The 13,297-nt window shown below is 55.1% G+C and overlaps 2 protein-coding genes across 5 annotated transcripts in view; both read right to left on the reverse strand.

Annotated features, from left to right (window-relative positions):
* QRICH1 (glutamine rich 1) overlaps positions 1–2,530 on the reverse strand; it is a 49,663-nt gene extending 47,133 nt beyond the window's left edge. The window contains exon 1 of one of the 3 annotated variants that reach the window (XM_004368514.3): positions 2,413–2,530. The gene's annotated coding sequence lies outside the window, so the exon portion shown is untranslated. Of the gene's footprint in view, positions 1–1,770; positions 2,111–2,412 lie in introns of those variants that run through there. The other 2 variants (XM_023726761.1, XM_023726759.1) reach the window with 2 other exon arrangements.
* A 1,198-nt stretch (positions 2,531–3,728) lies between these two features.
* Positions 3,729–10,463, reverse strand: QARS1 (glutaminyl-tRNA synthetase 1). 2 transcript variants are annotated; one of them, XM_004368516.3, is made up of 24 exons: positions 10,326–10,463; positions 10,058–10,205; positions 9,604–9,713; positions 9,376–9,451; positions 9,087–9,151; positions 8,502–8,555; positions 8,301–8,361; positions 7,888–7,959; positions 7,681–7,766; positions 7,418–7,504; positions 6,886–6,985; positions 6,705–6,783; positions 6,514–6,622; positions 6,285–6,415; positions 6,097–6,189; positions 5,831–5,968; positions 5,656–5,743; positions 5,421–5,564; positions 5,176–5,280; positions 4,905–4,997; positions 4,640–4,767; positions 4,481–4,547; positions 4,277–4,402; positions 3,729–3,889 (listed from the first exon to the last, which is right to left on the reverse strand). In XM_004368516.3, the coding sequence occupies exons 1-24, from the start codon at positions 10,440–10,442 to the stop codon at positions 3,839–3,841; spliced, it is 2,328 nt and encodes a 775-aa protein (XP_004368573.1). In that variant the 5' UTR covers positions 10,443–10,463; the 3' UTR covers positions 3,729–3,838. The 2 variants fall into 2 exon arrangements, with proteins under 2 accessions (XP_004368573.1, XP_023582542.1); XM_023726774.1 differs by lacking the exon at positions 4,277–4,402 and having other exon boundaries at positions 10,326–10,446.
* Between the last annotated feature and the right edge of the window lie 2,834 nt (positions 10,464–13,297).

A 13,297-nucleotide genomic window follows, 5' to 3' on the forward strand; every position in this document is an offset into this window, starting at 1 on the left:
CATAATCCAATGTGGGAATTAGGAAAAAAACAAAGGATACCTGGAGAAGACTTAAAACATCTGGAACAGACAGAACAAAATACAGGGCAACTAAATACACGGTAACAGAAAAGAACAGGCGTTCGTGTAACACCTCACTCTGAGGTTAACTGAGAAATAAAAGACCATGATAAAGTGGTCATTTAAAAAGTAGGCAAGGAAGAAGCATGACACATCAAGAACAAACCACAGCTGGTTAAATTAAAAGAACCCGTGTAAAGCTTGAAGGAAGACAACCCTTATTCTGAAGCTGCCATAAAGGAGGATGGTCACACCGAGAACCCCTAACTTTAGTTACCTCTTTGGAAAAGGCAATTCAGTTTTACGAAAAATTAAGCCACTACTTGGTCTTTTGTTTGAAATGGCAACATAAGCTGGAAATGGGATGTGGAACTGCAGAGGATCATGGAGAGGTACACAAATTATTCATCACTGAGGACTAGAAAGAGGTCATCTAATAGGTAAATTTTAGTTGGTGAGCTGATGAAAACATCACCTAAACACTCATTTAAAAGGCAGATCTCAAACTTAACAATTAAAGACAAAGATACTGCAGAACAAGGAGGCCTAAAAGGTATATTAAAATTATAAGCGAATCCTGCTTAAGCTTGACTGCTTTTTGTTGAACTACTTAGATCCTTAGAAAGGCTGATCCCTTACTGTGCTAAAACCTGAAAGCTGCACTGACTTACATTTTAAGAGTGGAAAACGGTCGAAGCGGAAGCCTGTGGCTGAATTTAAAGATGCATTTCTACAACTTCAATTTTCCAGGACTCAGTAGTTTCTGGCAGACGGCATCCAGAATGACTGACAGAATTTGTAACGTTTCAATATTACCAGAAAAAAACTGCACACATTTTCCAGCATATGAATGATTTTAACTCACCCATTACCACGTTGCTGCTTGTACTAAGTTCTCAAGACTTGAAATATTCTGAAGACAACAGAACAAAGAAGTTCCTCCCTCCTTAGCTTCTGTTTAAGTTTTACCTTTATTCTTATTACACAATATATTAGAAAATACTCCTATCAGTATTAAATTTGATCGGCTGCTAATTTTACTTCCTCTTAGCTTCCTTTTCTTTAAATATAATAAAACAAGACTGTAAAACACAAACCAGCAAATGTTTTGTCTCAGAAAAAGAGGAGCATATTTCTCTAGGATGAACCTACAACTCTCTGGCACCAGATTAACAGTGCTGGGGTGATAAAACGGCTGAAAGGGACTGAAATCCTGTATCAACGGTGACTTCTGCAGCGACACACAGACGAACTTTAGGAATTTCTGACGGGAAATTCTGAAATAAAAAGGCAAAGCACTGGCTCTCGGGTTGTTCAATTTTGTTCTGGGGAACTTTCTGGCTGAAGCAAGCGCGGGTCCTCAGTCTAATAGACTAAAAGTAAGCCCCTCCTACCCACGCAAAAGAAAAGGCTCCGTTTAAAATTTAAAGTGGCATTTTCAAGGCTGGAGTGTTTCACCTCGTCTACAGAAGAGGATCCTTCCGGAGCGCGCAGAGGTGATGTGTAGGAGTTGCGCTTATGAAAGAATTAGTTTATAATGACAAGAAAGCAGATACCGCTGAAAGGTATTCTAGGATTAACCTTTCCTCCCCACCACAAAGCACCAGAACAAGGTGAGGAAACCCGGGGAACGACGGGGAGCTCGCTGCCCTCGCAAGGCCAGCAGAGCTCGGTTTCCGAAGCAGGGCAGCGCGTTCCCCAAGCACTCACCCCGTACATGGACCTGAGCTCACCGCATTCTTCTTGAACTGGCAACCTCACCCACCTCGCACAGGAGGGGGTCTGCAAGTCAAACGCAATGCTGGTTAGGTTCTCCCCAGGCCCAAGCCACAGCGGCCTTAGGGACGTCACCAGGATCCGAAACAGAGAGGACCCAGCGCAAAACCTTACTGGCGATGCGAGATGCCCGCCCGCTGCCCTTCGGAAGCGCCGCAGGGCCTCCACCCAACAGCAGGGCGCGCGCCCCAAAGTCGGGGGTCGCTGGCGGGCGCGCGCCCCGGAAAGCCGCTCTTGCCCACAGGCCGCAGCTCTGGGAGCCAATATCCGGACCGGGAACGCGCACGTCGGCGGCCACGCGCACCGGGAAGGCCGCACAGCGCGCGCGCCCCCGCGCGTACAAACAGGCCTTACGGCGCGCGCGCGCCGCGCCCACCCGAATCCTCGGACCGCCCTTCCCCCACCAACGGGGCAGGGGCGCGCGGGTCCAGGGACATTCTGAGCTCCGGAGCCGCCCCGAGGTCTCCTGGGCCCAGCGGCAGCGATCCGCCCGCCCCCGCCCGCCGTTGTCTGGGGTGGGCCTGCTGTCCCAGGACCGCGGCCTCGCCGCATCCCTGCCTCCACCGAAGCCCTCACCCGGCGACGTCGCCGCCGCCGCCGCTCTGCCCGCCGGCCCCGCCGCACCGCCCGGGGCTCCTGTTCTGCCGTCGCCGCTCCAAGACCGACAGGATTTTCCCCTTACAGCTCCCTGGGCGCCATCTTACATTCAACCCCCACAGCCAATAGGTGCCGAATACCCCTCTCGCGAGAATCTGAGCAGCCGATCCCGCGAGAACTGAAGGTTGCCTCCCGGCCAGACTTAAAGGGAACGCTCCAGCCGGGGAGGGAGGCCGCGCTTCTAGCTAACAGAGCAGCGCGCTCGGCCAAGAGGGTGGGACGAACAGCCCCGCCCACGGACGCCCCCCAAATTCGGGGCGGAGCCAGGGCGGCGGCCTTGCCTAGCCAGGGCTCCCGGGCGGACTCAGGGACCGGCCCTGGCCCAGGGCTCTCTCACTGGACCCACCTTCAGTCGCCAACCGCGGCCTCCTTCCTCCGCGCAGTTCCACGCGGGGCGGGGCCTGGCCCGGCCTCTTGTTTAAGGTGGCCCTTCAATACCCCTCACTTGGGGCCGGCACCCCGCCACGGCCCACCTGGTGAGTCCCCATATCGCTTGCTTCAAATAGGTACCAGTGTCTGGAACCCCTGTTATCAGCTACAATGCCAGTTCGGCCTGCTGACTTCCGGTCCACCTTAAAGTGGGCCTCGGGTGGCGGGCTGTTTGTATACAGGGAAAATGTGGAGAGTGTTAAAGCTGCAGACACAGGCAACCTCACCAGCAGCCCACCATGCCCCAGAGAGCAACCTGGCAGCTTTAAACTTTCATTACCTTGGTTTTTTTGCACTTGTGCAAACTCCCCCAAGTCCTTTGGGATTCCCCTCGTTAGTTACTTCCCGGCAGAAGCCTTTTCTGAGGCCCAGACTGGGTCAGGAGCCTCCTCCAGCCTCACATATGCCTGGTCACTTCTCTGTCTCCCCACACTGAACGGTGAACTTGGAAAGACACTGCAGCATTCCTGCCTCATCTCCCTGTGCCCCACACATAGTAGGTACCAAGTTTGCTGAATGACTAGCTGGATGCCAGGCCTCTCTTCATCGGCCTGTATGCTACAGGCAGGCACAAACCTTCTGGATCCCTCTGGCACAGCCCTCCTAATCATAGAGTAACACCACAGGGCCCTCCATTCCCTTGGACCGGGGCAGTGACCACCAAGTAGTGTGCCAAAGCTGTCAGTGCCACTCCATTCTGGGGAAGCCCATTCTCAGAGACAACAGGTATGCACGGTGCACACACGCCACACATACCCAGCATGTCTCCAGGACCCTCAGATGCTGGCAGGGCAGACAGATAACACAGACTCCAGGAGCATTTAGCTGCTTTTTATTAACATGGACTCTGGGGTGATAAGGGTGCTCACAGTCCCCAGGAGGATAAGGTAGGTCCAGGTCCACTAAGGCCTCCAGCTTACACCTTCCCTGGGTCCTCCTTCAGTGTGACAGTCCGGTTGAAGACAAGCTGGAGGGCAGAGGGGGAAGAATGACCATCAACTCAATCAGGCCAGAGGTCCAGGTGGGTCTTACCAGACACCCCATATCCCATCCCAGAAAGCTGAGGGATCAAGGGTCAGAAGAACTGGGCTCTCAGTGGCTTTGTGACTTTGGGTGAGGGACTGAATGGCCCTGGGGCTCAGTTTCATAAGGATCATAACCACCTCTGGGCCTACAACCTCCCTGAGAAATAAGAAAGGCAGGATCCATACACAATTTTGAGCCTGTTTCTCATCAGTAGAATGAACCCCCCTTAGGTGGTGAGGATTAACTGAGGGCATGTAGGTAGAGCGCTTGGCATAGTGCAGGTACCACTGTCACTTGCTTAAAGGGGGTGGTAGGTGAAGCCAAGCACCTGTCCTTGGCGGCTGTCTGGATCCAAGGAGAAGTACCCAAGCCGCTCAAATTGGAACTTGTCAAAGGGCATTGCCAGGGCCACAGAACAGTCCACTAACGCTGCCTCCACCACTTCTAGCGATGCCTGTGGGCAAAGAACTCACATGGTCATCTAGGCAGAGAGGCCCACCACCCTCACCTCACACACACCCCATGAGCCTACCGGGTTCAGGTCACTTAAGAATCCACCAGGCACCTCAGCAGGATCCTCAGGGTTCTTGTGCTGGAATCTGCAGCGAGAGTGAAAGTCAGACCCCAGCTGGGCAGCCACAGCAGGCAATGCCTGTCTTGTACCTGCCTCCACCCAACTGTGTTCACTCACAGTCGATCATAGAGGCGAATCTCACACGTCAGTGGCTGGGACACCCAGTGAATGAAGGCCTTAGGCTTCTCTCCAGCATCTGCCCGTCTACAGGTCACCTCCAGGCTCTCCACACAGCCACTGGGGCCCTGAAAGCAGGGAAACGGGGAAGGGGACAGGGGAGACAGCTGAACTTAGACTTGAGAACCACCATCAGGCCTGCAGGCTACACCCAGATCCCGGCCTCAGTGGGCACTCGGGTAAGAAGGCTGTATCTGGCTCTCACCTTGATAACTTGCTGCAGTTCAATGACATAGCCTGTGTGCCTCAGGCCCACAGGCTGGCCCCATGCCAGGCGCTTATAGCCTGGCTCTGGCTCCTAGAGGTAGGAAGTGGGGTAGACACAAAAGGCTGCAAGAGTAGAACAGGAACAAGAGGCTCCTCTCCCACCCCCACGTCTGACAGGGGTTGGTTCCTCTCAGCAGGAGGTAGATGGACTGACAGAAGGGATAAGGAGATGAAAGGAGTCCGGGATGGGCTCAGCACCAAACATTCACCTCCTTGAAGTCACTTTGCTCGATGAAGACAACAGGTGCAAAGGGAACCTGGTGGAAGCCCTTGCTCTCATCAGCTGGGAAGTTAGGCACCTGGATGTCCAAGGACTATGGGAAAAGACAGGTGTCTGAGTCACATCAAGCACTGGCAACCCCAAGCCCAGTCCTTGGTGCACCCCCCAACGCACATGCACGCGCGCGCGCACACACACACACACACACACACACACACGCTGAGGCAAGCCTACCTTGGCAGCAGGAAAGTTGGTGATGATGACCCGCAGTGGCTCTAGCACAGCCATGGCCCGCGGGGCTGTGTCACTCAGCACATCACGCACGCAGGCTTCTAGCAGATGTGGCTCCATTGTAGTCTGTGCCACTGTCACCCCCACCTGGCAGGAAAAGGTCAGCATCAGTCACAGCCACAACCACAGGACCCCACACTCAACCCCCAACCTGCCATCCCAGCCCACTGGGTTGTACCCGGGCACAGAAGTTGTTGATGGCCTCAGGCGGGAAGCCTCGCCGCCGCAGGGCTGTCAGCGTGAAGAGCCGTGGGTCATCCCAGTCCCTGAGGGTGAGGAGGAGGTGAGAAGGCCTTTGACAGCACATGCTACTAGTACCAACAGCCTTTGATGAGTCAAACAGCCACACCTACCGCACAGCACCAGCTGCCACAAGCTGAAGGATCTTCCTCTTAGAGACAACAGCATAGTGTAGGTTTAGGCGGCCGTACTCCCACTGCACGGGGCAATAGACGTCCAGCGCGTTGCACAGCCAGAAGTAGGAAGAGCGTCTAGCGTGGGGTGGGAGGGTAGGGTCAGCCCAGGACACCTCTGGGACCTGGGAGGGATCCCAGGAAGGGCTGCTAGAATCCCACCAGCTCTGCCCTCCCCCACCCCTCCATAGGCCCACCTCCCTCACCGTGCCTGGAATTCCTTGGTGCAGAGTGAGTGGGTGATGTGCTCAATGGAGTCACAGAGGCAGTGTGTGTAGTCATAGGTGGGGTAGATGCACCTGTGGGGCACAGGCATTGGTCCAAACCATGGAACTTCACATGGCCCATTACCCCACTGCACAATCCAGCCACCCCACCCCATGCCCACACGTACCAGGTGTCCCCTGTGCGGTGATGCGGTATGTACTTGACTCGATAGGCCACAGGGTCCATTTTGCCATCTTCCATTTCCAGCTTCATCCGTAGTGTGGCCTCACCCTCCGCAAACTTGCCCTTGCGCATTGCCTGTGGGTAGCGAGGGCTTAAGGTGCCTCTAAGCACAGGAGCACCCCATATTCAGCATCCTGGCCCACCCAGAGCCAGCTACCCCTCCAGGACCCCACCTCAAACAGCAGAAGCGACTCCTCCACGGGACGGTCCCTCCAGGGTGAGGGCAGCGGGTTGTGGCCTTTGAGTTCCTCCCCTCGCTGGTGGCACACATAAGCCTGGCCCCTGTGAGGGAGCGGTATGAGCTTCCAGCCTGGCTGTGACCTGCCCAGCCTGCCTTGGCTCCTCACCAAGGCCCTGATCTTACCTGCGGATGAGCTCCACAGCCCAGGTATATAGCTGGTCGAAGTAGTCAGAGGCATATGTCACCTTGTAAGGTGTGTAACCTGGGGCAGAATGAGACGCAGTATGAACAGCCACCAGGGACACCCAATGGCTGGCCGTGGCCCAAGGATAGGCCCACTACCCCCAGCCCTGCCAGTCCGTACCCAGCCAGGTCACCATGTCATAGATGGCAGTGAAGAAGTTTGCTTCCTCCTTCTCAGGGTTGGTGTCATCATAGCGCAGAAAGCAGATCCCACTGTTGGCCTAGAGGAGTTGCAATATTTGTGAGCTCTTACATCATCAGCCCCCAGTTTAGCTCTCCCAGGGAACTTCTCAGAGCTCTCCTGAGTCAGAAATGAAAATGGCTTCAAGAGTTTCTCTCATCTTCCAGCATCTAAATGCCCCAGACAAGGCATCTCTTACGCAAAGTTAGGACAGAGAATATAACCTCTTTGAAGTTGAAGGGCTGCGCTGGGGATTCACCCAAAGGTCAACTCATTGCCTCACCTCAGAGCTTTTTCCCAATGAACACAATGGATTCCCAGGCATTTGCTCCCATGAACCTCCGCCATGGCCTCCGCCCACTCTGGCCATGTTATCAGGAACAGCAGGGAAGACAGAGACACCTCTGCGGTATCCAGTCATGGGGGCAGCATGTGGTCACCTTGCATGCCAGGTCCCTGGATGCACGCTCACCTTGGCATAACCAAAGTTGAAATTGATAGCTTTAGCATGTCCAATGTGAAGGATTCCATTGGGCTCTGGTGGGAACCGGGTACGCACCTAAGATAAAAAGATGGGAGTAGAGGAAAGAAGCCACAGCTCAGACTACCCTAAAGAAGCAGATGCCCCTTTCCAGGAAAGTCATGGTGGTAGGTGAGATGGGGCACTCTGGAGGTGGCTGAGGTACCCCGGCAGGTGCTGACGGCACTAGCTCGCCTGGCCACTCTCACACACACCTGTCCCCCCGTGATCTCCAGGTGCTGCTTCAGCAGATTCATGGTGTGTGGGGTGGTCACATAGCCTGGCGTCTTGTAATTTTCACCTGCCAGGACCAGAACAAGGGGCAATCAGACTGCAGCCCAAGATCCGCACTCCCAGGGTCCTGGCTGCTGGGGTTGCTACAAGGGCCCAGTCCTGCCCAGCATTCCAACCCAACCACTCACCAGGCTTGTGGAACTTGAGTGCCTCTCCCCGGAGCTGCTCCATCAGGGCCAGAGCCTGGCCAGCAGCCACACCTGCAGATGAGACCAAGGAAAATTTGTCCTCTGGATATGGCTACCATATCCTTCTAATGGAGGTGCCTTTCGGTAACACCCAAATCCTGCAACCAAAACAGAACTGAGCAGGCCCCTCTCTCTCCAACCCCAGAGACAAGATACAGAGTCAGACTCCTGTGGCCTCATCAGGCCAGCCTTGAGGCAAAGGGAGCAAAGGAAACACTAGAAATTCCAGCCTTGAGGCAGAAGGCAGGTAGGTATTGAACTAGCCAAGGGCCTGAGGAGGCTGGGCTGAGGACCCAACGGGCATGGCCCAAAAGTCAGTTTGCTAAATGTGAAAGGAGCCTCAAGCCTCTTACCGTTCTCCACCACATCCTTTGCTTTCCTCCGGTCTGCTGCTTCTGGCCGAGCCTTCACTACCTAAAGGAAGCCCAGAAGCTGATTAAAGGTCTCTCCTGGGCAGGGTCTTGTGATTACTGGGGTCAGACACTCCCTTCCCCAGCCTGAAGTCTCACTCTACTCCACCACACCCAAGGACCCAGGGCCACACCCAGTCCCACCTTGGATTTCTTGTCCAGATCAGACTCCGTCTTGGGACCCAGAAGGTGGAGGACCTGAGCAGAGACCAGAGTATCCTCTTTCAAGGAGCTCCTGACTGATCCTGCCCACACACCCCAGGATTTCCTCACTTGTGCATAAGCTCCCCCGGCCACCATGAGAGCTTGCTTAACCCATTCCACTTCTACTTATAACATGGTTTAGCTGGCCTCAAATCTCTCTCCCTCCTGAGAGTCTATACTGGACCTAGGTAACAAGAACTGCCATTTACAGTGTGGCTACCGTGAACACAAGTGATATATCTCAGCCATCACCCTCCTGTGATCCTATGCCAGCAGTCTGAGATGAAGGCCACATCATCCCTATTTATGGAATGAGGAATCTGAAGTGCCTCACCCCAAGTTAGGCATGGCACAGCACAGACGACCAAGTCTCACTGCCCACTCAGGTGCTGCCCCTGCACACCAGGCTCTACTCTCCATTGCCGGAATAGCGACAGGGTCTCCTCTCCTCTATTATCCCTCAGTGGACTCCAGGTCCCATCCATGCCAAGGTCTTTGCCAGCTTTAGTTCAGGGAGGTGCCCACCTGCATATCCACTTCGTGCTTGATCATTTTGCCATCAGCCCACTTGAGTACAGCCCGTGCCTCTCCTACAAGCACAGGCACAAGGAGCTACACAAAACCAGAGGAAGGTACTCCCCACCCCCCACCTCAAAACCAAGGAAAGGTCCTGGCTGACCACAGGAACCAGATCCTGGCCTAGCCAGACCACTTTTAGGTGCTCTTGCCCCTCACCCCTCCTCTTCTCCTGCCCAGAAGAGAAAGCATGACCTGAATAAAACAGCCAACAGCCCCAACCCCAGGCTCTGCTCACCCATCAGCAGCCCCATGTTGAAATGGTACCGTTCCACCAGGAGCTGGGGCTGGTGCCGATTTATGGCAGCCTCCACCTGCAGAAGGCCAAACCATGTGGTTCAGAAAAGCCCCCTTGAGGGACACTCTAGGAGCCAACACCCTCACCCTGGGTTCTCCTGGGTGGAACAGCTGAGCCACTCATTCCTAGGGCCAGTCCTGGGGAGGCAGCCACTGGGGAAAGACTCACAGCCTCTTCAATTTGCTCTGGAGTCACCACGACGTCCACACCACATTCCTGCTCAAAGTCCATGGTGTCAATGGGGTCCAGGGGGTGACTTCGCACATACTCAAGGGCAGCTGAGAAAGGAGGGCCAATGAGTTTGTGGGCTCTCAGCTTCAAGAATGCGCAGGCGGGGCCCCAATCCCATGAGACCTCAACCACAGCTTGGTCTCCTGGGAGACTGAGCCCTTGACCGACCTTAGAAAAGCCTTCAGACTCCCCACTCAGACCTAGGCAGTTTCCCTTCCAGTCTCACCAGAGGCCACCCCCTGCCTCATCAGTGCCAAGGCCCTGCTTTAGAGGAAGAGTGCAGAACTGGGATCTAGAATGTCTTGGGAGACTTGGCAGAAGGGGCAGATAGGGCGTCCTGGCTGAGGGGAGGGGTTCGAAGTGGAACTGGCAGGCCAGGAAGGGGTCTCACCGCTCAACTGGGTCTCGGTGTGGATCTTCTTATTGGCGATGTAGCCCACGAGAAAGGGCAGACGCCGGGGATCCTTGAGTCGGGAGGCCAAGCCATATAGCAGGGTCCCGGTAGCCTTGTCGATGGTGGAGCCCAGAGTCCGCTGCGCCTGTGTTCAGAGGAATCAGAAGAGAAGCCCCATGCCCAGTAAGAGAGGCCGGAGTCGGGACACGACCTGGCTCTGCGCTGGGGCAAATGGCAGCCCGAGCCAAGGCAGAGGCGGGCGCACCTGCGTCGCCGCCTCGCGCAGCTGCGCGCTCAGAGCCGTGTTCTTGAGCGTCTCGCGGGCCTTATGTTCGCTCAGCCCAAGACTGGTGAACAGCGACAGGGAGTCCGGAGTCGCCATCGCGAGGACACCGGAAACCAAAAGAAAACTTTAAGGCCAATCTGAACGTTGGCATTGAATCAGTAACCAATAGGAGGACGAAGCTGCCGGGGAAAGCCAATGGTGTCCTTTCTGGCAGGAGTGGGCGGGGCTCGCCAGAGTCGTCGTCGCCATTAAAGGGACCGAAGGCGGACAAACCGGCCCTACCGGCTTCTGCACTTCCGCCTCTGGGACTTGAGCAACGTAAAGTCGTAGTGGGGCAGCGGAGCATAACGGGACAAAGCAGAGATTTGCCGCGGACTTGGAGGGGAGGTGTTCAGCATCGAGCAGGAGGCAGACGCGGGCGTAGCTTTCTGCACTTGGACTTTTCTCCTACAGCCCTGGGAACTTCATCCCAATACTGTGCTCGGGTAGCAAAAATGACAGTTGGTCCTTATCGCGTTATTGACGTCACAGCTTTGTGGCTGTCATGGAAACTAAAGCAAAATGAACCCGGGAAATCCTTGGTCAAGACTCCAGTGCAGAAAGGCCGATCGAGGCGCCCCAGAAGTCTGGCACTTTTCAGGCGCCCGCCCCGGTAGCCTGCCCCACCTGCCCCCAACCCGGCTGGTGGGATTTGAGCGGGCACTGACCTCGCAGATTCTGTGATGATGATTTCATTTAAAATATCCTGGCACACTTCACCCGTTTGCCAAAGCTTGCAAACGTTACGCAAATCACAAGCAAATTAGACCTTGAAATTCATCTGCAAACCTTTGAGACGATATTTCATTGAGGTTGGGACAGGGTTGTTGTGTGCCCTTGAGTTGATTCTGACTCATAGCGACCCTATATGACAGACTAGAACTGCCCGATAAGGTTTCCTAGGCTGTTATCTTTACGGGAGCAGGTTGCCAGGTCTTTTCTCCCCCGTGGAGTGACTGAATGGGTTAAAACCATCAACCTTTCAGTCAGCAGCCCACAGGGTAGGTCAGAGGAAATGGAATTGTCGAAATTATGGCTGTTGTCCTTGAGGGTCTCCCACAGCCTATCACTGGATTCCCAGGACCTGCTGGGAGCCTTCAGGCTAAATTAGAACGTACAGGTTTTTTTTTTTTTTTTTTTTGGTAGGGAGGAAACTGGTGCTGCTGCTGGTGGTGATATGCTGAGGGGTTCCCCAAATCTGGGATTGGAACTCAGGCTCTTGGAGGCCTTGGTGTGGCTCATACTCTTGGACCTTCAAGGACTGGGCAGGATCCTGACTGCTGTCTGTATCCATATTCTGTGTCTTGCTTTGTGACTAATGACTAAACTCTATGTCTGGGCCTATGTGTGGGTTCCACATGATGGCCACATGCCAGGTTCTGCCCAGGGCTACACACGTCATCAATGTCCCAATCCAGCCCTGTCTCGGGACTTCCCACCTCCCCGTGGCCCCAGACTGATGTCCAGCCCAGCCCTGCAGTGCACTGCCCATGGGAGGCTGGGTGCAGGCAGAGAACAGAGGGTGCAGTGCAGTGGTGCCCTAACGCACCAGGAAGCAGAATCACAGCCACACCAGCCCTGTGCTGCGTTCGCAGCAGAGCAGCAGCACATTGCTCACACTGCGGGTGCCCAGCCCACCACAAAGGTACCCGTGAGAAGCAGAGTCACACAGAGTACTACCATTGCCACTGTTTCCTCTGCACATGATGCCACTGAACAGTCTGTTGCAGCACCATCACCACCAACAATGAGTCCCGTAGGTCTGGTGGGGGCCTCCTTAAGTGGCCTGCACCCCCTTTCCCAGGTTCCTCAAGGTGCCTACCCTGTGGCTCCACATCACAGGATGTGAAAGTAGCCCCACCAGCGCCACACAGAATGTAAAAAATGGCAATGGTAGGGACCAGTGGGTGGCCAGCCAGTCCTGTGCAGCCCGTGACCAGTCCATGGACAGAGCAGAACCACAAGGTTGTATGGGCCCAGTCTGGAAGCCAGCCTGCCTGCATGAACCCGTGACGCTGCTTCCAGGGAAGTCAAGAGAAGGGTAACCAGAGAGAGAAGCCAGGCAGCAGCCAGCAAGCCCCAGCTGCAGCAGAGGGAGAGGCAGCGTTCAATAGCCTGGCCCATGTAGCACGACAGTGTGAACAGATAGTGAGCACAGAGGCAATATAGAGGCCACAGGGCTGGTAGCCACAGCAGCCTCATGCAGATACCACAGAAGGATACAGTGTGAAGGACTCAGCAGCAGGAGGGCTGCAGTCAGGGGTGGACAGAGCCCCTTGATCTCTGCATTGAGCACATGCAGGCTGCTGGTGGCCAGGAGCCCACACAGGTGGGGCTAAACACAGTAAAGGCACAGCACAACCCTGTTGCTGCCCATGCCTAGGAGGCCCTCCAGCAGTATCATACCACCAGCACCCAGCTTGCCAATTCCACCATTCCTGCAGAGTCCCACACCCAGCTCTCTAGGCCCTTTTCCATAGCCATCACCCCCATGTAGCCCTTGTGCCATTGTCCCCACAGGAAAAAGCTGAGGTTGATCACGGGGCTATCTCCAGGAGCTCCCTCTGCTCACTGCCATGGCCCAAGTCTGGCTGAGGCTGAGGGATACTGGTGGGTCCTCAATACTGAGCTTCATGTGAGACTCTGGTCCCATGGCTTTAGGGGTGGAGATGGGCCTAGAGGGCTGTCGGGACCCTGCCCCACCTCTGCCTCTGTCTTACTCCCTCTCTGGCTTCTCTGAACATCTCCCTCTAGCTGGAGACATCCACTCCTGCACTCAAGCAATGAAAGGGGAAGGAGCAGCTTTATCCACTAAGAGGCAAGGCTGCGAGCTTCTCACATTTGCCCTTGCAATCTGTGTGTACAAGGCTGCAGAGGCTCTGAGGCTGGGAGAAGCCTGTGGATCCACTATG

This window comes from Trichechus manatus, unplaced genomic scaffold (genome assembly GCF_000243295.1).
Source record: "Trichechus manatus latirostris isolate Lorelei unplaced genomic scaffold, TriManLat1.0 scaffold00001, whole genome shotgun sequence".
NCBI classification, from domain to species: Eukaryota; Metazoa; Chordata; class Mammalia; order Sirenia; family Trichechidae; genus Trichechus; species Trichechus manatus.

Coding starts and splice junctions, on each gene's coding strand:
- QARS1 (XM_004368516.3), bottom strand. CDS start 10,442: ATGGCGACTCCGGACTCCCTGTCGCTGTTCACCAGTCTTGGGCTGAGC. Junction 9,152..9,375: donor CAACATGGGGCTGCTGATGG/GTGAGCAGAGCC, acceptor CTGTGCTTGTAG/GAGAGGCACGGGCTGTACTC. Junction 6,416..6,513: donor AGTCGCTTCTGCTGTTTGAG/GTGGGGTCCTGG, acceptor CGCTACCCACAG/GCAATGCGCAAGGGCAAGTT.